General features: G+C 37.3%; 1 protein-coding gene across 1 annotated transcript in view; it reads left to right on the top strand.

Annotated features, from left to right (window-relative positions):
* Positions 1-22,396, top strand: part of KIAA1958 — a 98,393-nt gene that overhangs the window by 65,476 nt on the left and 10,521 nt on the right. The window contains exons 4-5 of the mRNA XM_081151761.1: positions 14,183-14,195; positions 14,645-14,817. Of these exons, the coding sequence (XP_081007887.1) occupies positions 14,183-14,195; positions 14,645-14,817 (186 nt within the window). The remainder of the gene's footprint in view (positions 1-14,182; positions 14,196-14,644; positions 14,818-22,396) is intronic.

The raw sequence follows: 22,396 nt of genomic DNA, 5'->3' as shown, positions 1-22,396 counted from the left end.
AGGAAGGTAGGTGGTGTTTTATGCCTTACTTATTGTTGACCAGGACAGATTTAATTTTGATTTGTTTTGCTAAGTCATCGTTAGCTGAGCTTTGCCACGGCTGGGCAGCTCTTTCCAACACTAAGTCATAAGCCCGTGAAGACCCTTTTCTCTAAGCTGTGACCTTTCCTTTGGCTCAGGAGCGGGAGGTCTGTCGTGGACGTCGTGTGGTGGAATCATATTCATGTCATGACTCGTCCTCCATAGAGAGACAAACAAGAAGAAAGGGCGGACGATATCTTGCTTTATTTTTTGCATTAATAATGATGATAGGCACCATTTTTAATCCAGTATGTGCGCCAGCACTGTGCTAAATGACTTATATACATCAGTTATACAAGAAATAATTACTGATTGTATGAAAATTAGGAACTCCAGATAAGCATTATATATATACACATATATATACATATATATATACACACACACATATATACACACGTATATCTGCTAGCCAAAAATAACCACTGTTAAAATTTTTGGTAAATATTTCTTCAGACATTTCAACATATATATATGTATTTGTATGTTTAATATCTTTAATCCTTTCAACAACTTTGAAAGGAAGGTGAGTTATCTTCATTTTATGTTGAGAGCAAGACAAATCAGTTAGATTGTAGCTAAGGAAATGGTACTGTCTGTCATCTGACTCCAGAGTTTTTCTGTTTACCTTTTAGTTTCCTCATAGTTTCCAGTGATTTGAGCCAGATGGGGGGGGGCCCAGTGTCTTCCCAGCCCCCTAGGGGTGCTGAGTTCTCTTTCGTGGCGGCACTCTCTGCCACCTAGTTCCTTCTCTTCCGTTCATTTTGAACCGTGGGTCTCTCTCTCCCAGTCCTCGTTACAAAACATTCCTAGTCTCATTATATAACTGGCCTGGAAGTGCACAGGACGGCCTACTGTAAAACAGCTTTTGAAAAATAAGGATATTTTTACGTAGGGCACTTCTCACGTTTAAGGAAAGGTTTCTGTAAAGAACACTCAAAATATGATTGTGCATTTTACTTTTGCATTGACATATTTTTAAAAAATTCTTGATATGTTTTAGACACTAAAGTAAGTTTGTCATGCGGAAGAAGGGTGGTCAGTATGCACTGAGAAAACAACTGGGAAATTACAAATTTCTGTTTGTGTTTATTGAGGTACTAATATTAAAATCTCTCTCCTGTTTAATCCTATCGTGTTTTCTCTTAGGAGAGCACAGTTAAATGGAGAATGTCCTTTATTTTTATTTATTTATTTTTACTTCGATGACTGAAACCAAATAGGAACATTGTGACAGGTTTAGAAAATTGTTTTCAGAAGAATGGCTTGGTAGACATATAGCCGAATTAGTATCTTGGTTGGTAGGGCTGGTCTGAATACAAGTCCTAAGTACACATCATAATCTGAGTTAAACTATGAAAAGTTATCTGCAACTACCTCTAAATTTTGTGGTTTTGTATGAACAATACTGAAGACATACCACTGCCAGATGCCATTTTTATTGTTACTGTAACTTAACAAAATTGTATCCGTACTGTGACAGTGGTAGATGCCGAAATCATTTACGTTCACTACCATAGAACCTGCTGCCTTTCCGCGCAATCCCACGGTTCACGTAAAATCACTAAAACTTTACTTACAGTGTCTACACTTTAAGGTCAGTGTGCTGTCATGTAAGAAATTCCCCAGTGCCCTTCACATGACTCTGGAAGTTTTGCACTGTCTATAACAAAAATGCCAACCCATCTGTCAGTTTGGATGACATAGTTGCAAAATTCAGTTTTCCATATTCATGTGAGTGACTGGCTATTGAAAACCATAGATGGTAGCAATTTTTTTTTTAATTATAAATTTCAGAGAGGGAAGAACATCAGTGTGAGAAAGAAACGATCGGTTGCCTCCTGTATGCAACTGGACAGGGGATTGAACCCGCAACCTAGGTATATTCGCTGACTGGGAATTGAATCCGTGACCGACCTGGTGCACGGGACAACACTCCCACTAACTGAGCCACACTGGCCAGGGCTGTAGCAGTTTAAAACACACACACACATACACACACAAAACCTGTAATGTTTTCAGGATGTTTATCCAGCAGAGTTTATGCTTAGATCCCACTTGCTGTCTTGGTTAGTAGGACCAGTCTGAATTGGTTCATAAATACACATCAGCTATTTAAACTACTTGTTATATTGGTTTTTCCAGTGTTAAACTTTTCCTATGTTAATTCACTTTTCCCTGTGTTAATTCACCTCCTGATCTACAAAGGAATAATCTAAAAAATTTCTAGCATAGATTGAGTCTCTCTGGCTTTTCAGTTAGATCCTTTTCTGTCCTTTCTTCTGTAGCTGCTTGGTCACAAAGTGACTGTTATGCTTCTGTAGACTCTCTGAAGTGATAAATTAGAAGTGAAATCCCTGGTGTGATAAAATCATCAATATTCATTCCACTCCGAATGGTTGAGACCAGTGCCATCACGTGGCATGTTTGTCAGCACATTGATTAGGCTCCATCCCTGTAGTTTTTGTGAGATGGGACATTCAGCGGAGTTTGTTTGCCCTGGCCGTGAATAGAGAGCAGAAGTTTATGTCACTCTCTAAAGAATACTTACCTTTGTCGTGGAGATGGGTGTATACGTGCACAAGTAATTATATCTTTAAAAGTGATTTTTGTTTTTATCCCAAATAAACAAAAAATCCAATTTCAAGAGAGTTCCTTATAATTCAGAAAAGGGATGGGGAGATTCTAGGCCTGGAGAACACCTCTCCTTAAGCCCAAAAGTGATCTTGCCATCCACCAGATACTGAATATTGGTTGCCAGTCTGCCTACAGATTTGGTGCCAGCAAATTAACATTATGTAAGAAAATACTTTGTTGTTGTTATTTTTTGTTTTTGTTTTTTAATTAGTCATGACTGTTTATATAACAAAGCTTTTGGGGAGAAATGCCATTATGTTTCTCAGAATTAGAGATTAACTGTGAAAGCATTCATATTTTTTTCAAGTTTGACTAGAAGAAACATATTAGAGACAGTATATATTAATTGATTTTAATCAGCCTTTTTCTGACTGGTTTTCTTTATCTATAGCAAGAATGTATTTTGGTCTTTATTTTTCTATCCAAAATAAAAGCTGTAATACTTGGCATCTATAAATAAAAACTCCCTACCATGTAATAAACGAAGTAAATTTCTAGGCCTAGGTGGAATATGGGGAGTGCATGATAATTTATTGTGGTAAAATATTTTAAAAGTCTTCAATCATGAAAAAAATTGTTACAAATACTAAAGCATTAACAAGTTCTCAATCATTTCAATATATTTTTTAAATATGCAAGATATATCTGTGCACATTCACCATGTGCTGTGGTGCCGATAGTTACTTATTAAGAAACACACCTTTGGCAAGGACATCCTCAATTGCGTTTTGTTTATTTTTTTTTCTTAATGCATGGTATTCAACATTGCTTCTCCCCACTAGGATCTGGCTGAGATGCTGTGAATGCACAGCTTTTTATAAGGCAGAGTGATGAAGCTCAGATGACGTTAAGAGATCCTTGCCGTAGAATGTAGCTGGGATCAAGAAATACACTGCTTACTCATCCTGTTGGTGTTTGGTGTATTTCTAATGATATAAAAACAGAAAAGAGGGGATGACGTTGGTAAACTGCCAACAACTCTGACTTCATTTTTCTGAACAGAGAAAAGAAGATAAGATCCATCCTGTTTGTAAATTGACCAGTCGGGTCTGCCAAAGCTGAGGAAAAGACCCAATACAGTATTGAAGATGGCATTACTTTTAAAAGAGCATTTTAATACATTTAAATTGAGTTTTTATGTAAACTATGACACATTTAAATTAGACTCAGACTGTGGATTAGGTCAGAGTACTATGTTGATCAGAATTAATTAGGGCAGAGTATTAGGAACATCTAAAGCAATCCAGCCCTGTTCTTTCACAGAAGAGGGAAGCAGCCCCAGAGACATGAGATGAATGCCCGAGTGCACACACCTTAGAGTCAGGGCCAAGACTAGAACCGAAGGAACTGAGGCATCCTCACTTCCAGTTTGTAAATAGAGTCCAGGGAAGAAAACCAGCGCTGCATTTTCAGTACGTTAGAAAGGATATCTTTGTTTTTAAAATTGTAAAAATTTTAAGCCCTCAATCACATTTCTATTAGAAGTCCATTCAAGCTGACAGTTTTCAAATAGGATTCCCCCTCCCCCCACACGTGTACTTTCACTATTCATTGTGTAGTATTATATCTTGATTTTAGCAACTTCTTTTGAAATTTGATGGGATAATCTCTAAATGTCATCTGCCTTTTTATTTTAACAAACATCTCTTAGCCTACCCCATTTATATTTAGTTTTCATGTATGGAGGGGAAACAAGGCACAATTTTCAGTAATAAGAATTCTATAATGATTTTAATCTATAATGATTTTAAACTAAAAAGTAACTTAAAAAAAAAACTTGGTATGCATTTGAATTTCCAGCTCTAAGCATCTATATTACTGGTTTTTAATGCAGTCCACAATATCCTTTTTTACTCTATGAAAAGTTTAAAAAGTCACCTTGAAAGCTTGGGACATATCTTCAATCAAAATGATCAAATTTCTATCAATTAGGATATTTCTGAAGTGAATTTACTTAGAGATAGGAAGGGGAAGGAAAATGGGAACTATGAAAGAGACTTAACAGCGGGAAGATATACAAATACAAAGTATCTGTAAATTCTCACATTAACCCGCTTACTCTTCAAAAGGGAATTCAAGCATAAATAAAAATGACATCTTACAAATTTTTATTTTACAAATTATATTTACTAAATTGTAGTTGAGAAAAGATGAAATTCTAGGATGTTAGAAAAGTACAATGAAATTTTGTCTTTTGAATGCAGTGTTGAATTTTGCTAGACTTCTAATGTTCTTTGTATTACACTGGAATTAGAGGGCATTTTTACCATTATGCATTTATTTCAGAGAGCTTTGAAAATGTTTGGCATAATTTATTTATTTGTGGTTGGTAGAATTAGGAGGACATCAGCAATATAGAATCCTAACAGTAATTGTGCATACTGTATTTAAGTGATTTTTATGCCCGTTTACTTTCTGTAATTTTTATATTTTATAAATCAATACCTTAGTATGCTTCCACTAGAAATTAATTTATAATGATTATTTATACTGGATGTAGTAGCAAATCCATTTTAGTATTAATCCACACAGATTAACTTTATCAAACTGAACTTTTATATCTACAGTCCATTCTATTACAACTTTTTAAATAGCATTTATAACAAAAGAACTTTTGTTTTATAAAATATTTGTTACAAAAAAAATCTTGCCAAAAACCGTTACAATTTCTATGCATTGTGTAATATTCAGTGACGTCTTTGTTGAGGTTCTGCATGTTGTAGTAGGTGCTCTTTCATATGTGTGTTCGTAGTGTTTATGTGGAACTGTTAACCATTGCTGCTATCACTTATTGTAGTTAAACTTAAAATCTGTGCTAAGGGGCTGTGCCAGTCAACATTGTATGTGTGACTTGTGAAAGTATGTACTTAGTTGTTCGATATTTTGAGCCAGCACTTAGTGGCCTCTACAGAAGGAAATATTGTAGTTGTCAAGTGGTGCCAACTTCAAAATGTTTCGTGTGTGTAATTCCAGGTCAGCTTTTCTTCCATGTTATCCCAGACTGTTTGCGAGGGAAACCGTTGCAAAAAGCGGAATTCTGAACTTTTTCAGTAGCCCCCCTCCCAACTTAAATCTTTTTTTTTTAATACTTGAGCACCTTACAGAGAAATCCAATAGAATGACAATATAGCAGCATAATTTCCCTTGGTTTGGATATTTTTGTTTGAGCAATGTAATAACAGGACTATAAGGTGCGTACATTATTTGTGTTGGTTATCATAGCTTATTGTTTGAATTGCATTTAGTAAAAATATTTTGTTTTTAAATTTTATTTATAAGTGACCATGGAAACCTCAGAGTTCCCAAATATGAACTTTTATATTCAGCATTTGCATATACTTACTGAACATATTTTGCTGCCTCACATCAGAATGTTTTCATGCCCACTTGTCTTTAGTTGGTTCCTAGTAGTTCCATTTTGCCTCAGTGACTCCATACAAAGTCTGAAAGTAAAAAGAAAAATATTTCAGTGGTTTATTTCTGCTATATTATTAAAAGTCAAAATGGGGGGAAATATCATTATACTTGTTAAAAATCAAAATGGGGAAATATCACTATGCTTTTTTATACATTTATACTCTTAAAATGGAAGGGAAACTGTCATAAAATGTTAAGAAGCCTCCTTCCTTAAGACCCCTTTTACACCAACATCCCCAAATTCCTCAGTCAGTGCAGGGTTTCCTTCTGTCTGTTCAATGGGTTTATAATGATCAGATTCCTTTAATAAAGGGACAATCCCCCTGAACTGTACAGAGGCTTTTTATGTGACTGTCAAATACGTGGTGACAGCCAATGCCATATTTGGAAACACTGCTGCTGAAATTGCAGATTTAATTCTAAGAGTATTAAAACTAATTCGTCAAGGCCCCTGCTGCTGCTTTGCTTAAAGGGAAAGAAAGGCAGATTTTCACTGTGAGCCTTTTCTCCAGAGCATGCTTTAAACATTTGCCCTTCAAGGGAGGTAGTAAAGCAGTAACAGGAAATTCAGTCATGCATATTCTAAAGAAGTTCTGCCCTTACTCAGTGGCCTTCAGAGTAACACTGAAGTATTTCTTGATTCCTGCATTGGGGGTTTTCAGGCAAGGCCTGTGTTCTTAGAATTCCTTTTATATCTTGGACACCAAAGACTATGGCATGATATATCCTGATGATTAACATTAACATTTTCTGTTCGATAGCAGTGGGCACATTTGTTTGAATCCTGCTCTTGGATTTATTTACCCCCTTTGGGTCTTCTGTATATTTTGTATGTCTGTCCTGAGGTCCTTATGCCTAGGGCAACTTTTAAATTAAATAATACGCTCATATTTATTAGGTTTCTAATTTATAGGGTTATAGTTCCACTAGGATTAAACATTTTTTACTGCTGATGTTAGACATTGATTTGCCCCATGGTGAGCAATAGCTTATACCTTTTTCATTTGTAATCCAAAAATGTAACTCTGACCCGATAGGCTGAAACCTGGTGAGAGAATGACTGGAAGCATTTTGGATTCAACAGAATCACTGTATATGACTTACTGATCTGTTAAAATGAAGAACTTTTGTGGTTTAGTAGAACGAATGCTGTATTCAACCTAAATTAGGTCTTCCATCTTTCTTACAAATCATAAGAATGATTTTAAGATTCCATTTACCACTTACTTAGAAGTTAATTGGGAATTCAAAGGTAGACGTCAGTTTAGTGTAATTTAATACCAGGCATCTGTTTAGAAATAAAGCCACACAATTAATACTTAGAAAAGTTTTATGAACAATAGAACTATTCTTTGAAGATGCATTTACTTTCCCCCCTATTTGTTAGGTTATCACTTTTTATATATTTTGTGGCCACTTGGCTTTTAACTGATATTACATGACAAAAGCACATGTGTGCCTATTCACTCGAATATTTAAAAATTCTCTTCTTAAGCTGCTACAGTTATAATTTGTGAAAGAGAGAGGAGAAGGGTGAATTGAAATAGGGAGAAATTTCTGTTACTATGTTAAAATGTGTGACTGTGATACTGTTGGTTAATATTCTGCCAGTTGATGTTGGTAATATGATAGATCTTTTTTGTTATTAAGTGTATACTCTTGGTTTCATTTTTATTTTGCTGCTCACTGATCTTTTACACTAAGATGTTTTCATCTTTATCAGCTCACTGTTTTTGCTTCATACTTGTCTGTGTACTTGTGCTCTAAATAAAATCCTAGTTTTATGTCTCAGTAGCTTATTCCATTGTGTGTATAATGTTTGCCTGTAATGTAATAGTGTAATTTTCTATTGTTTTCATTATTTGTCGGTACAGCCTAAACTTATGGAAATAAGAAAAACAATCCAATAAAATCAGCTAATGTCTCTATAATGAGAACATGTTTTAATCACCGTATTTTGTCTGTATTTGGGTATGACTAGTCTTTATTCACTTAATAAATGGTTTCCTGCAATGCTGGCTGACTTTTGTAGCTATAACAGTTTAAAAACGACTTAAACTGTATTATGAAAAACAAAATTGTCCTGATCACTATGCATTAGCCTCATATAGTCAATGCATATTAAGCTAAGCATTCCACGTCAAGTGTTTCTAACCACTGAGGAGGGGGAAATTGTGGAAGGTGAAGCATTTCTGTATGTGAGTGCTTGGAAAAAGACCATAGGGTAGGGAAGATACTTCAGGAAGGCATCTACAACTGAATTAATCATGTGCTTTCCTGGAGCCCCAGTCCCCCAAATCCTGTTTCAGCACAGAAGGTTCTACTCAAACTCAGTATCTCTCTGTCTCTGGAGCTTTGTCAGCCAATCGTGCAAAGTTACATCAAGCTAAGTAGATGTGGGCTTCCGGACTTCCTCTTAGGAAAAATCTTTTTGGTCAGATCAAATTCTTCATATGCTGTTTGTTGCATTTAGCGCACTTGACAATGTTCTCTGAGCAGAATAGGAATGATTATTCAAAATGATTATAAGTGTTAACTTCAGACATCTTTGTTGTGTCACTAAAATTATTTAATAAAGAAAAGCATATTAAAACAACAGAAAATACAATGTTCTCTCTCACAGAAATGCAAATGTAGTTTTTTCATATATATGAATAATCCACCGGAGTCTTTACTCAGGAAGCTGAATATTCCATATAGAAACGACTGTACTGTTGTATGATAGTATTTTAAATGGTATTAGAGTTACTTTATAAATGGTTATAACTCAATTTTTAACATTTTCCTAGTACTTTAAGAAACAAATTACACATTTAAAATGTGACAAATTTTATTTCCCTGATAGAAGAATATTAAAATTCAAGTTGAGTAATACTTAGCCTACAAGTCAGAAAATGTTTTCTTTTTTATAGTTTTATTTACTTATTTTAAATTAAGTTATTCTAAATTTATTCATAATCTTTTCCAAGATTTCAAGTGACAAAAATGGCTAACATGTATAACGTACTTAATGTTGATTATATATGATCTGAAAATGTTGTTTGTCTATCATTGAATTTGGTGGCAAACATTTTCAGACCAAACTACTATTCTTTTTAAAAGGAATTTTTTTAATTAAAGTGCATAATGTCTTTTAAATGTTAAGGTAATAAATATTGTCAATAATTTGGCAAATACTAATAAATATAATAAAATAGAAATTAAAATCACAGGAATCTTACTGATAACATAAACAGTCAATTAACACATACTTTGTATGTTAAATGTACTATATACTGCCTTCTTACAGTAAAGTAAGCTACAGAGGAGAAACTGTTACTTCAGGAAATCATAAGGAAGAGAAAACACATTTATAGTCTCGTATGTATTTATTGAAAAGAATCCATTTATACGTAGACCCACACAGTTCAAACCTATGTTGTTCAACGGTCAGTTGTACTTTCAAAAATTGCAGTTGGCCCTGGCCAGTGTCGCTCAGTTGGTTAGAGCACCATCCTGTGTACTGAAGGGTCACTGGTTGGATTCCCAGTCAGGGCACATACCCAGGTTGAGGGTTCAAGCCCCGGTCGGGGCACATACAGGAGGCAACTGATCTATGTTTCTCTCCCTCCCTCTCCTTCTCCCTCCCTCTCTTGCTAGAATGCCCTCTTCAGAAACATGTATCTGAAAAGGACACGCACTTAAATCACAAACTCTGCAAGCTCAAGTTTTTTTTTAACCCTTACCCAAGGATATTTTTCCCATTGCTTTTCAGAGTGGAAGGGGGGAGAGAAAGAAATACTGATGTGAGAGAGACACATCAATTGGTTGCCACCTGCACGAACCCCATCTCGAGGCCGGGGATTGAGCCTGCAACTGAGGCACATGCCCTTGGCCAGAATAGAACCCAGGACCCTTCAGTCCGCAGGCCCATCCTCTAACCACTGAGCCAAACCAGCTAGGGTCACGCATGCCTTTTAACACACGCATACATGTTTCTGTTGGGTACATATGTACTCAGATGCAGGATTGCTGGATCATAGAATATATGTATGTTCAACTTCAGTAGATGTTGCCAGTTAGCTTCCAAAGGGATTGTATAAATTGACACTCCTATCAGCTGAGTAAGAGTGTTCCTGTTATTTCACATCCTCACCAAGACTTCATGTTTATAGATTTAGGTTTTCACTTTAGATATTTTGGTGAGTGTTTTTAAATTTATACTTCCTGAAATATTAATAATGTTTCTTATTTTATGCAGTGCCCCTTCAAGTGTGTCCATTTTGAATTTGCCTGCCTGCCTTCTAATTGATTTGTCACGTCTCCTCCTACTGTGTCGCTTGCCCTTTTACCCCCTTAGTGGTACATTTTGATAAATGTCCTTTTACTTTTAATGAAATCCAATTTATTGGTTTTGTACTTTTGGGCTAGTAATATTGATGTCCTGTTTAAAAATATGTGGTCACCCCGTGGTCTCAAAAATGCTCGCCCCTGTTTTTTTCCGGAAACTTTATTGCTTTACCATTCATGTTTAGGTCATGATACATTTGGAATTGTTTTTTTGTTGTTTATAGTGTGAGGTAGGCATTCAGTTTGCTCATATTGTGTTAAGTAAGGATTTTTGTGTCTGCGTTTATGAGCTTGTTGGCTTACAATTTTCTTTTATTGCATTTTTCTTGTCATATTTTTACAGAAATGTTATGCTGCCCTATAAAGGACACTGAATAGTATTCTTTCTTTTTCTATTCATTAGCAGAATTTTTAGATTTGGCATTATTTGTTCCTTAAATGTTAAAGAATTAACTGGTGAAATTCACCTTAACCTGAAGGGCATTTTCTTGTGATATTTTAAATCATAGTTTCAGTTTCTTTAATGGGTATGGGACTATTTAAATTTTATCTTTCTTGTTTAATTTGTGTAAGTTGTGGCTTTTCTAGATATTTGTCCATTTTATCCAAAATTTCAAATTTATTGGCATTAACTTCATGTATCTTCTTACTATCTTTTAAATATCTGTAGGCTCTCTAGTGATAACTTCTTTTCATTCCTGCTGCAGAAATTTGTGCCTTTTCTCTTTTTTTCATATGAGTTTATTATTTTATTTGTCTTTTCAAGTTCATCTCTTGGCATTACTTTTATTTTTATCGCAAACTTTTTTTCTATTTCATTGGTTTCTGTTCTTATGTGTATGTTTCCTTCATTTTGCATTTTTGGATATATTTGTTTTTCTCTTTTATAATGTCCTGGTAGAGTTGATATTCAACCCTTCTTTTTCAATACCTAAATTTAATGCAATCATTTTTCCTACAGACGCTGCAAAAACTTTACCCCATAACTTCAACAGGTTATGTTACCATTCTCATTCAGTTTGAAATATTTACTAAGTCCCATGGATTCCTTTTTCCTTTCACCAAGGGTTTATTTAGAAGTATATAATTACTTAATTGCCTATGATCAAAATGGAAATTCTAGAGTTCTCTTCCTCCTTTCTCTCCTTCCCTTTTTTTCCTGAACTCTTCCGTTTCAAAGCTCTTGGTGGGGAGAGCAAAGTGGACATTTGTTCTGGAGTCTGTGCATCGAAGGAGCTGTGAGGGCCTAGAGCAGGAGTGGCGAACCTTTTTTCTGTCATGGGCCATTTGGATATTTAGAACATCATTCTCAGGCCATACAAAATTATCAACTTAAAAGTTAGCCTGCTCTGTTTGGTCAAACATTTAATTGAATTTGTTGAATTTCAAGCCCCGCTTGCGGTTGCCTTGGCAGGGCGAGACCAAATGATTTTGACCCAAGTGCCAGACATTCCCCACCACTGGCCTAGAGTGAGGCATGAAGCCTGGAAAGGGTAAAGAAGGTAAAGATAGGAGAACTGCCCAGTGAGGGGTGTAGGAGGCTGCCCAGGGCAAGAAATATGTTTCAGAAGGCAGTCCGTCTGGCAAGTGGTAACAGCTTGAATTGGGAGAGGAAAGCATCCCATGGGGGGGGTAGCCAGGTATGTGGTGTGAGCCTGAGCGGCGGGGGGGGGGGCATCATACAGCAGTGGGAGAAATGGGGAGAAGCCGTCTGTGAAAAGCCAGAGCCTTACTGAAGTGAGCAGGGCTCCATGCATGAGGTGTCCTGGTGTGAGGTGTCATCCCAAGAAGTGTGATGAAGGCTTCCATTAGAAGGGCTTCCCCGCATGGGACGTCAGTCTGAGTGGAGTTAGACAGGTGTCCGTATGGAGGATGGCCCAGTGCAGGGTGCCATATGTGTGTGTGAGAGGCAGAGCACGGCTAGGTGTCGGCACAAGCAGGAGAGGAAAATCAGTGAAAGGCTGAGGAACAGGGCATACCTAAGCGCAATACCCAGTGCTGGATTGGATCGTTTCCCAATACAGGATATTACTGGGGCAATTGGCAACACTTCAGTGGGAGCAGAGGTTTCCATTTTCAGTGTACAGTCTCTGTCCTGTGATTAAAATGCAATTATTTAAGATCATGTCGTCACTTAACATAATAATTAAAGTTAATCATCCTGTCTTGCAGTGTGACTCTTTTCTATGCTTATGCCCTAATGGAGTGATGGGGACTGGGTGGTGCTGCAAATCAATCCTTTTTTGTTGTATTAAAAAAAAAAATTCTATAGTGAAACTACAGTGTTTGTCTAAGTAAATCAGACTTAGGCCTCCTTCCTGAAGGTTAATCTGAATAAATTTGGGGGCCAGCATATACTTCTTATAAGTGGCTAATATTTAAATTACATTCTTTATTGAGAACTTTATCCCTTTAGCGTCTGACTCCAGAGCATAGAGTCAGCGGAACCCAGGTCCAAACCCTGACTCTCGCACCTGCTAATTCTATGACTTGGGGCAGCACATTGCCTGGCACAGAGACTGTGCCTCAGTACATATTGGATGAGTGATGTATGAAGTTACTAAATGTATGGGGTCCTGTTTCCTTATTCGTAAAATAGGTACAATAGTCGGGTTGCTTAGAACTTACAGATAATTTATATAACTCTTGGCATAAAGTAAGTATTCAGTTAGTGCTAGATGTAATAATAAGAAATGTTATACTAGAATCCTTGCATTAATATCAGGCAAGTCCCAGAAATAATACAAGTTATCTTGGTTTATGAGGGTGGTGAGAGAAATATACCTACGTGACTCAGTTGCTTCAGATAGCTTTACCAGCATTGTTTATTCCGCTCTTGCTGTAAGCAGTTATTAAAGCAGACTTAAAGGGCGAAGGCACAGTCTTCCAGGAGTACAAACCCATGAGATCGCAGTTCTATGGAATAAACTGAATGTGAGACATACTGGAGGAAAGAATAGGGGAGCTGAGTAGTGTGTGGAAAGATTACATAGATATGAGCTTGAAATTGGAATTGGAAAAAAGCCACTTTTGATTGGTACACAGGCCATGGGGAGATGTCTGAGGCTAAGTGTGGGGAAGGTGTGGTGTGGGTGTCCTGGGTCTAAGCAGGTGCTGGGGACAGCCCGAGGCTGGTGGTTTGGAGTCCTCAGTGGGAGCCATGGAAGGTGAGGTGAGTTAGGTAAAGTGAAGCCAATATGCAGGTCACCTTGGTGACAAATAACTTTTCATTTTACTGTTTCTCAGCCTTTTAGTTCCTTGTTTGAATATAGAAACATTCTAGAGAGGGTCAGAACCATTAAAGTACTGGTTGGAATTGTTTTTATTTTGAGATAGTCCACCTGGAATTTTTTCCCCCCCAAAGACCACAGTTTGAATACTTTAAGCCTGGTTTTAGTAGATCACAGAGTATGAGGAAGGACCCACTAATGGTTATAGACTCGATTATCTCTTTGGCAACCAACACTAAAAATGGACACATGGAGGGAAACCAGTTTTTATCCTAATTTGGATGAAATTGCTATTTAAAAATCTGGCCCCTTTTTCTGAGACAATGTGAACTTCTCTGGAGTATCCCCCTTCTTTCCCCTAACATTTCTCTCCCTTGCCCTCGCATTCTGGTTCTAAGCTAGCTGATGAGTTGTGGAGTCAGGGTTCAGACATCTTTATTAATTTGTGAAAAAAATTAAAGAAATACGCTAACGCCATTTAATTCAAGGCTGCCCAGTATGGTATGTAAGACATTTGAGACTATATATTAGAGAGAAATAACAGCTCTTCATATGCTAAGGGTGAGGAGAAAGGATGTGGACTTGTCTTCCCTTCTTTTTGTTGTTGTTGTTAATAGAAATGCTGTTTTTTCCAGTGGAAATTTTAGATAGAACGTTCTTTGTTTCTCAGCATTCATTCCCCCCTTTTGTTATTGGAATGCCTGCATTAGTGCATCAGTTGGTTTACCTGGGAAAATTGTTGGGATTAAATGCAAGGTTACTGCATTGATTTCATGCTATAAATATTGTTCTCTATTTATTCTAATATATGTATACTTGATAGAAATTTCATTTTTTTAAAACTGTTATGTCTTAGGAGTTTTCTGTTATTTAGTATGATCCCAAGATGTAATTCTCTAAAGAAGGAAATGGCAAATTATTTTAATGCCTTTTATTTTTTCTGTTTCTAGCCTATTCTACTAAGCTCAACAAATTTCCTGTCTTTAATATTAATGATGACTTGAATGATCTGTGTACCAGTGCAGTAAGCCCAAATACTACCAAAGCCACGCGGTATGCCCTGAATGTGTGGCGATATTGGTGCATGACCAATGGGCTCAAAGATCACACGGACATCACCAAGGTAAGAAATTCCTGAGTTTACTCCTTTCGGCCAACTTCACTGAGCTTCCAAGTGCCAGGCACTGTGCTGAGCGCGGTGGGGAACACAGAACAGTTGCTTTCTGCCTAGAGAAACTTTGAAAGAACATAAAATAGAAAAATGTCCACAGTGCAAAGCAGAATTTAATAAGTGTTCTATGAATTTACAGATCAGAAATGCCAAAAAAAAATTCAGTTGGATAAATTAATTTCAACTTGGTGACACTAGCAAAGACATTGATATTTAAGCTGTATTTATGGCAGAGAGGTAGAATTTCAGTAGAATTGGATAAAGACAGTTGTCTTCTAGGCTGAGCGATACGTAGAAGAGTAAGATTTGGAGGGTTACACTCACTTGCCTGTAGCAGAGGCTTCATATATGGAAATAATGGACTATAAAACTAGATTTTGATAACCCTTAAATACCAAGCTACAATCTTGTGACTATTGGGAAATCACTGAAGTTTTGTTTAGCTTTTGTTTGTGAGGAGAGATTTTATTTGAAAGATTATTATAATAGTAGTAGGATGCTCTGACTGTAAGATGTGCAAGTGTCTTAAGGTTTAGGCCAAAAGGAAACAATTGGTTTTTGAATGGGAAGAAGCATAATGAAAGTGATGATTTTAGAGAAATTAATTGGAAGTGATGAGCAAAAATTTAGTTAATATCCTTGGTCCTCATTTTATTTTCCCCGTTGTAAGAGGAGTTCTGAAAATCTCTTCCAACTTGAAATATTTGGAGTTTGTGAAGGGAAGGAAAAATTCTTGGACATGTAGAGACACAAGACAAAGATGATGTATTTTGATTTGGATCTACCGAGTCTAAATCGGACAGATGTATAGCTGGATATGCCCAGTAAGCAGATGGGAATGTGGGATTTCAAACATGGAGGAAATGTTAAATCTAGCAGGATAGATTTTAAGGTCTTGCAAATAGAGGTTGTAATAGAGGGCAGGTGACATCCCCAAGTTTGGGTGATGTGTTTAGGGCACCAACAAGAGATGAAGTAGGAAATCCAAATTTTTGCTTCTGACAGCATGGTGCGCTAGACACGGCAAGGGGCCATTCTGCTGTACTTGCAGAGAAATAGGGAACCATCTCAGGGCTAACAGAAAGGACAGCTGAAACTGGAGCAGTGAGCTGTAAGCACATCTGAAAGGCAGGGCTCTACCTGAGGGCATGTGTTGATGGCATTACTGAGGAAGAGAAGAGTCAGACAGGTGACCTGAAGAATCTTTGATCGAGGAGAGGACCCTTGAAAGGGGCTTGAGAAGTGTACCCTGGCTCCTCACAGAGTTATATGGTAATAATCTTGGAAGGGAAACATTCCTTCAAATGTAGGTGCTCAGGTGTTTTGTAGATTAAAGTCAACTAAATATGTGCTCATTAAAAAAAATAAATCACAAGCCACTCAAGAAAATAAATTACCATGAGTGAGAATGACTAGAAATAAACAACAAGATTTAGACACCCAGGACTTTGGATAGTAGATTATAGACTAGGGATGTATGAAATGTTTATAGAAATGAAAAGAATTACAGTTGATCCTTGAACAACATGGGGGTTAGGGGTGCTGACCCCTGCACATTTGGAAATCTGCATATAACTTAAGTTAGCCCTCCACATACATGGATTCCCAACTGTGGATCGAAAATACTGTATAAAAATAACACACAAATACTGTATAAAAAATAACAAGCAATAACATACTAATCAAAATGATCCAGCAGATTTAAAAGTAAATTGAAATTTCCACTTGTGGTCATAAGGGAATGAAAAGATCCAGAATTATCTTCCTGCTATAATGACTAGAAAACTGGGCACAATATATGAAACAACTCTTTCAGACGCACACGCAGCACAGGACTTAATCCCTAAGAGAAAGGTAGCAAGTGAGAGCTACCATCTCTCAGGCTTTCTGTCTAGAGGCAATTTCTGTGCAGCAGTGAAGGGAGGGGAACCCAAACAGCCTGGGAATCTTGCTGAGTTGAGGGGGACACAGAGCTCAGGGTTTGTGGAGGCCAAGGAAATGTGGGCACTAGAAAGAAGTCCCACCATCCATTGAAAAAATATGACAAATCCAGACTTCAACAATTTCTAGCATGCAATAAAAGGTTACGGTACTCATAGGAAGTAGTGGGAACAGGTGACCCAGGAGAAAAATCAGTTAAGTCTTTCACTTCTAGCCAATTTGGAGAGCCACATGTACCCTCCTGCCTGAAACAACCAAAATACAGACATGGATTTTAGGATGAGCAGACAAGGACATTGAACAGTTATTATTAAGAAGATAAACAAATGGCGAGTAAGCCCAAGAAAAGATGCTCAACTTCGTTAGATATCAGGGCAACGCAGATCAAAACAACATGAGATTCCACTGCGGATCCAGTAGGAAGGAAGGGCTAGAATTAAAAAAGGCACAACAGATGGTATTGATGCGGATGTTGAGAAATTGAAATCCAGAATATGGGAAACATATACCTGTACAGAAACTTGCGCACAAATACTCATTGTAGCATTATTTACAGGCCGCAACGTGGATGAACCTTGAAAATGTTATGCTAAGTGAAATAAGTCCGACACAAAAGGACAAATATGTGTGATTCCATTTGTGTAAGGCACCTGGAATAGGCAAGTTCATGGAGACAGAAGGTAGCATCGCGGTTTCCAGGGCCTAGAGGGAGGAGGAAGTGTGGGGCTACTGTTCAGTGGGTACGGTTTCTGTTCGGAATGATAAAAAAAGTTCTGGAAATGAGCAGTGGTGATGGTTAGACAGCATTGTGGATGTACTTAATGCCACTGAATTGTACACTTATAAATGGTTTAGATGGTAAATCTTATGTTTTATATATATATATATGTATATTTTTTACGACAATTTAAAAAAAAGAAATCAATAAACTGTAACTTGCACCTTTATCGATAATTTTTAAATTCACCTGTTCTCACAGACCCCCGTCGCCATGTCTTCGTCGTCACTAACCTTGACCTTTTCTAGACCGGAGGTCAGTGACCTTGCTGTGGCGACGGGGTCTGTTGCGGGAACCTTTGGCTTTCATGCAGGAACCCTTCCCTCCGCGCCCTCCCTCCGGCCTGGAGAGCACACACCGCCCAGGCCACGAGCGCGCCTGTCACCACTTCCCCCAGCTAGTGTCCTAGTTTCCCCTGCGTTACCCGGAGGGACAGCGGGCGAGGAAGATAGAGTTCAGTCCTCCGTAAGCTCCTCACATGGGCCACTCAAGTATTTTTAATAATATATTCTTAAGAAAGAGACCAATATCTTAGGGAATTTATCCTGTAGTTAGTTAAAAGGAGGGACTGAGGCATCAAGGCCCATATTCTTTAATCTCACTTACTTGGTCTCGATGAAGATATTTTTAAAGACAGATATAGCTGGCAGCAGACGAGGTAGGTAGCAGCTCTTCATCATGGTTTGGCAGCTGGTGCGCCTCAAATGTATTTGTATAAGGAAGAAAGCAAAGAGTTAAATAAGGGTACATACTGTTATGCTCACTCTGTGATCACTCTTTGATCTACTGTGTGTATTTAACTTAGTATTTTTTCCACACCAGTGTGACCCAATCCTCACTGATCCATCTCCCTCAAGGTTGCTATCTCATTGACTTCTATATTCCTTAAACTCATTCAGAAAATAGAGCATCTTGAAGTCCAGTACCTATCTTTCTGAATTAAGTAAAATTTGGTAACTGCCAAAGTGAAGTCATTTTGTGGTTAGCAATGCCACTTTGAGATTCGTTTTGTTTTCCCATTAGCATACTTGTAGTTCATACTCACCTCCTTCATCCCCCCAGACAAGATGCTCACAAAGGGGGAGCCTGAGGTATTCCCCCAAAAGTAACTCTTGGTTTTACTTGCGTTATAGCTAAGTCTCAAAGATTGCCATGTGGTTCCAGAATTTTGGAATTTGCCGAACACATTAGTTTATTTCTTATTTTATTCTTTCCCATCTGGAGTCATCAGCCCCATGACCAAGCTCTTACTTCTCACTGGTCAGTTTTACATCCAGGAAGCCAAATTTATAATCCATGGTAATTTTTGAGGTGGGAAATCTATTCAGAGTGGCTAATGAAGGAAAGTAGCTCCTTCAATGTCTTTATAACAAATTGAAAACCGTGGCAACCCGGAGGAGTAAATCACCATCCAAAACTCAGACTGAGGAAACTGGCAAGGTCTCCAACGTGGGCCAAAGTGAACGGGTTTTTGTGTGCAAACAATATACATTTGTGACTTGACATTTCTCCAGGAATTGCTTTTGCTGTGATTTTACTTTGAAACTTGTGGTATTCTGTGTAAATCAGAGAAATGTTCTGCATCACAAGTCAGCTTGACTCTCCTGATTCCAAGGTTATTTCATCGATTTAATCCATGTTTATCAGTTCGTTGGGTATCAGTGATATAGGTCAGGCCTTCTGGTATGTAATGAAGACCCAGGTGTGTATAAGATACAGTTCTTGCTTTCAAGGAACTTTGAGTCCACTTTGAGAGACAGACATATGATAGATAAAAGGCTCTGCAATATGGAGAGGGCTGCAATAAAAATTAAGTGCCATGGGATCCCAGGTGAGAGAAGAACTTTGCTTAGGAAGCTGGAAAAACCTTTATCCTGACAGCAGAATTTGAGCTAGATCTGAAATAATGTACTGAGATTTTCCAAATAGAGAAAGAAGAAAATGCATTCTGGGCAGAGAAGGCCTGTGTAAAGATGTAAAAGCATGAAAGGGCATTGTGGTTTCTGTGAATGACACAAAGTTTAGGGAGCCTGGAAATAGAGCACAAAGAGAACAGGCGATAAAACTAGAGAAATATGCTGTGTACCAGTTACCTATCGCTGCATAAGAAACCACCCCAAACCGCAGTGGCTTAATGCAATATTCATAACATTCATTTTATTTGCTCATGGTTTTATGGATTGTGCTCAGCTGTTTGATTCTTCTACTGGACTCAGTTGGGGTACGCATGTGGGTGCAGTCATCTGGATGTTAGATGAAAGACAGCTTGTCTCTGCTTCAGATGTTCCCGTGGGGCTTCCTCACATGGTAGTATCATACTAAGATGATGAAAGCAGAACTTTTGAGAACCTATAAGACAAAAGCAGATAAAAGCAGAATATCAAGGCCTAGGCTTGGAATCCACACATTGTCACATGCTACATTTTATTGGTCAGAGTAAGTCACCACCAGCCCAGATTCCAAGGGTGGGAAAATAGAATCTACCTTGTGACGGGAGGAGCAGCAAAGTCACATTGCAAAGGAGTGTGGAAACAGGGAGAGGAGGAATTATTGTGGCTATTTTTGCAAATAATCTGCCACAGAGTAGAGCCAGATTTTGAAGATTTGCTTACAAGGTACACAGTTTGGAATTTATCCTAAGGGCAACAGAAAGCTGTCAGAAGTTAGTTTTTTTGTTTTGTTTTGTTTTTAAGTGCTAAGGTAATAAAATTTTCTGCTCAGAAATTTTTATTTAGGAACCATTTCTCCTACAATCCCCATGGTTATTATAGAAGCCATCATGTTAATACAATGGCCCATCTTTTGGTCAGTTGTTTGGATCAAGAGTGGGTCAATCAGAATCCTTCCTTTGGATTTTCTTTCTACTGATGAGAGTTGGTCTCTTCCCGATACCTGAAGCCATAATATGCAAACCTTGGGGGGTGCTAGGTGGCTAATATAAGAGAGGTATATAAAGAGAGCTATGTAAAGAGAGCCGCTCTGCACAGAGAAGCCGAGATGAGAGAGAGTCCTTGGGGTCCGCTACTTCTGATACCCCTTTTGCGCAGGCTTGTTCAAGTTTAGTCTGTCTCTTGCAACCAAACAGGTCCCCACTAATATAAGGAGCGGTTAACACCTGCAAGTAGGGAGTTGCAAGTGACAACATAAAATTTTGAAACCAGCTGAGTTTGAATGTCATGGTTACTGGGAAGTTATATTAACTTATTTTTACTGGCATGTAAGAAAGCCTTTGCTGCTTATATTTTGTATATAGCTGCCCTCCTCTTTCTGATGGCTTTTCAGCCGACTCTCTTGGAGTTTCCTAGACCAACAGTGAGATTATCAGGAAACAATTATATTTTGTCTTTTTCCTTTCCACATGTGTGTGTAATTTATTTTTCTTGCCTTATCTGGTTGGCTAGAACCTCCAGAACAGTGTATATAATAGCAGTGATATTCAGCATTCTCATCCTAACTCTTGACTGTATAAAAAAGGATTCTAATGTTTTCTCCTTGGGTATAATTTTTATAGTTCTTGTTTGTAAAATACTTGTCATCATAATAAAGAGGATTATTTTTTCTGATCTAAATTTAATTTGAATTTTTAAAAATTTGAAATGGAGATCTCATCCTTTCAAATACTTTAAGTATTTATCAAATTCATCTTGCTTTTCTTTAATATATGAATAAATCAATTATATTGAAGTATTAATTGAGATCGACTCATCCTTACACTGTGCAGTGATCCCTACTTGTCTTGACTTGGTACTGCTTTCCTACAGTCCTGAGTGTAATTGGGTAATAGACGCAGTCCTCAGTGTGCATGGTACCCTGTTCATTTCTGTGTGGGAATGTAAGAGCTATGTCCCTGTTTTGCAGGGTTCTAATGTGCACACATTTTATTTAACATGCTACTGTGCAAAATGAAAATCACCTCTATTTTACTCAGGGAAGTTTACAGTTATATTCATATACTTTGTTTTTTGAACAGGTCTAATATCAGTCAGATTTAGGTTAGGAAAAAAATAAAGAAACTTTCCTTTTCCTATGCTTCAGAATGGTTTAAATACAAAAGAAAAGCAGGATCGACTCCACAAGCCGTCTCTTTAGGAGTGATATACATCTTTGACAGTCATTTCACTCTCTTGTTTGGGGCTGTTCAAATAGATCTTTTACCTCTTACTGAATCAACTTTGGTCATTTATATTTTACTAGAAAAGTATTCAAGTTATCTAGATTTTCAAAGTAACATGTATAAAGTATATGATATTCTTTCTTATTTTTAATTATTTTCTGTAGTTGTATATAGCCTTTCTCATCCTAATATTGTTTATAAATGTATTTACTTTCCTCTTCTTTCTCTCTTTCTTTCAGACCTCCTAGAAGTTTATCAACTGTACAGGTCTTTTTAAAGATGACAACTTTTTATTTTTTATCTATTCCATTTGTATATTTTCTAGTTCATTAATTTATTTCACTTTATTGATTCACTCCACTATTCTTTAATATCTCATACTTTTTGATATGTAATATTTCAGTTTGGTTTCTTTTAAATCTATAATTCAGTTTTTCTTTTCTCTTTGACCCAACAGCCATTAGAAGAATAAATGTTACCTGTACAGTTTCTACTTTTAAAACATTTTTTATTGAGACTTTTTTTTTTGTGGTCCTAGAATGTGTGTTCAGTCTGAATTGACTGTGAGCAAAGTCTGGCTTTTCTCTTGATAGCTCCCTCTTGAAAATAAAGCTCCCTTCTCTTCCCGCCATCCCCAAATAAGGAGCTCTCTGGAACTGTCAGTATAGTCATTATGTTTTTCTTATCTGTTGAACAAA

This window comes from Miniopterus schreibersii, assembly GCF_964146895.1.
Source record: "Miniopterus schreibersii genome assembly, chromosome: 11".
Classification (NCBI taxonomy): Eukaryota; Metazoa; Chordata; class Mammalia; order Chiroptera; family Miniopteridae; genus Miniopterus; species Miniopterus schreibersii.
Note: the sequence above shows the minus strand (reverse complement) of the source record. Positions and strands in the feature narration are given on the sequence as shown.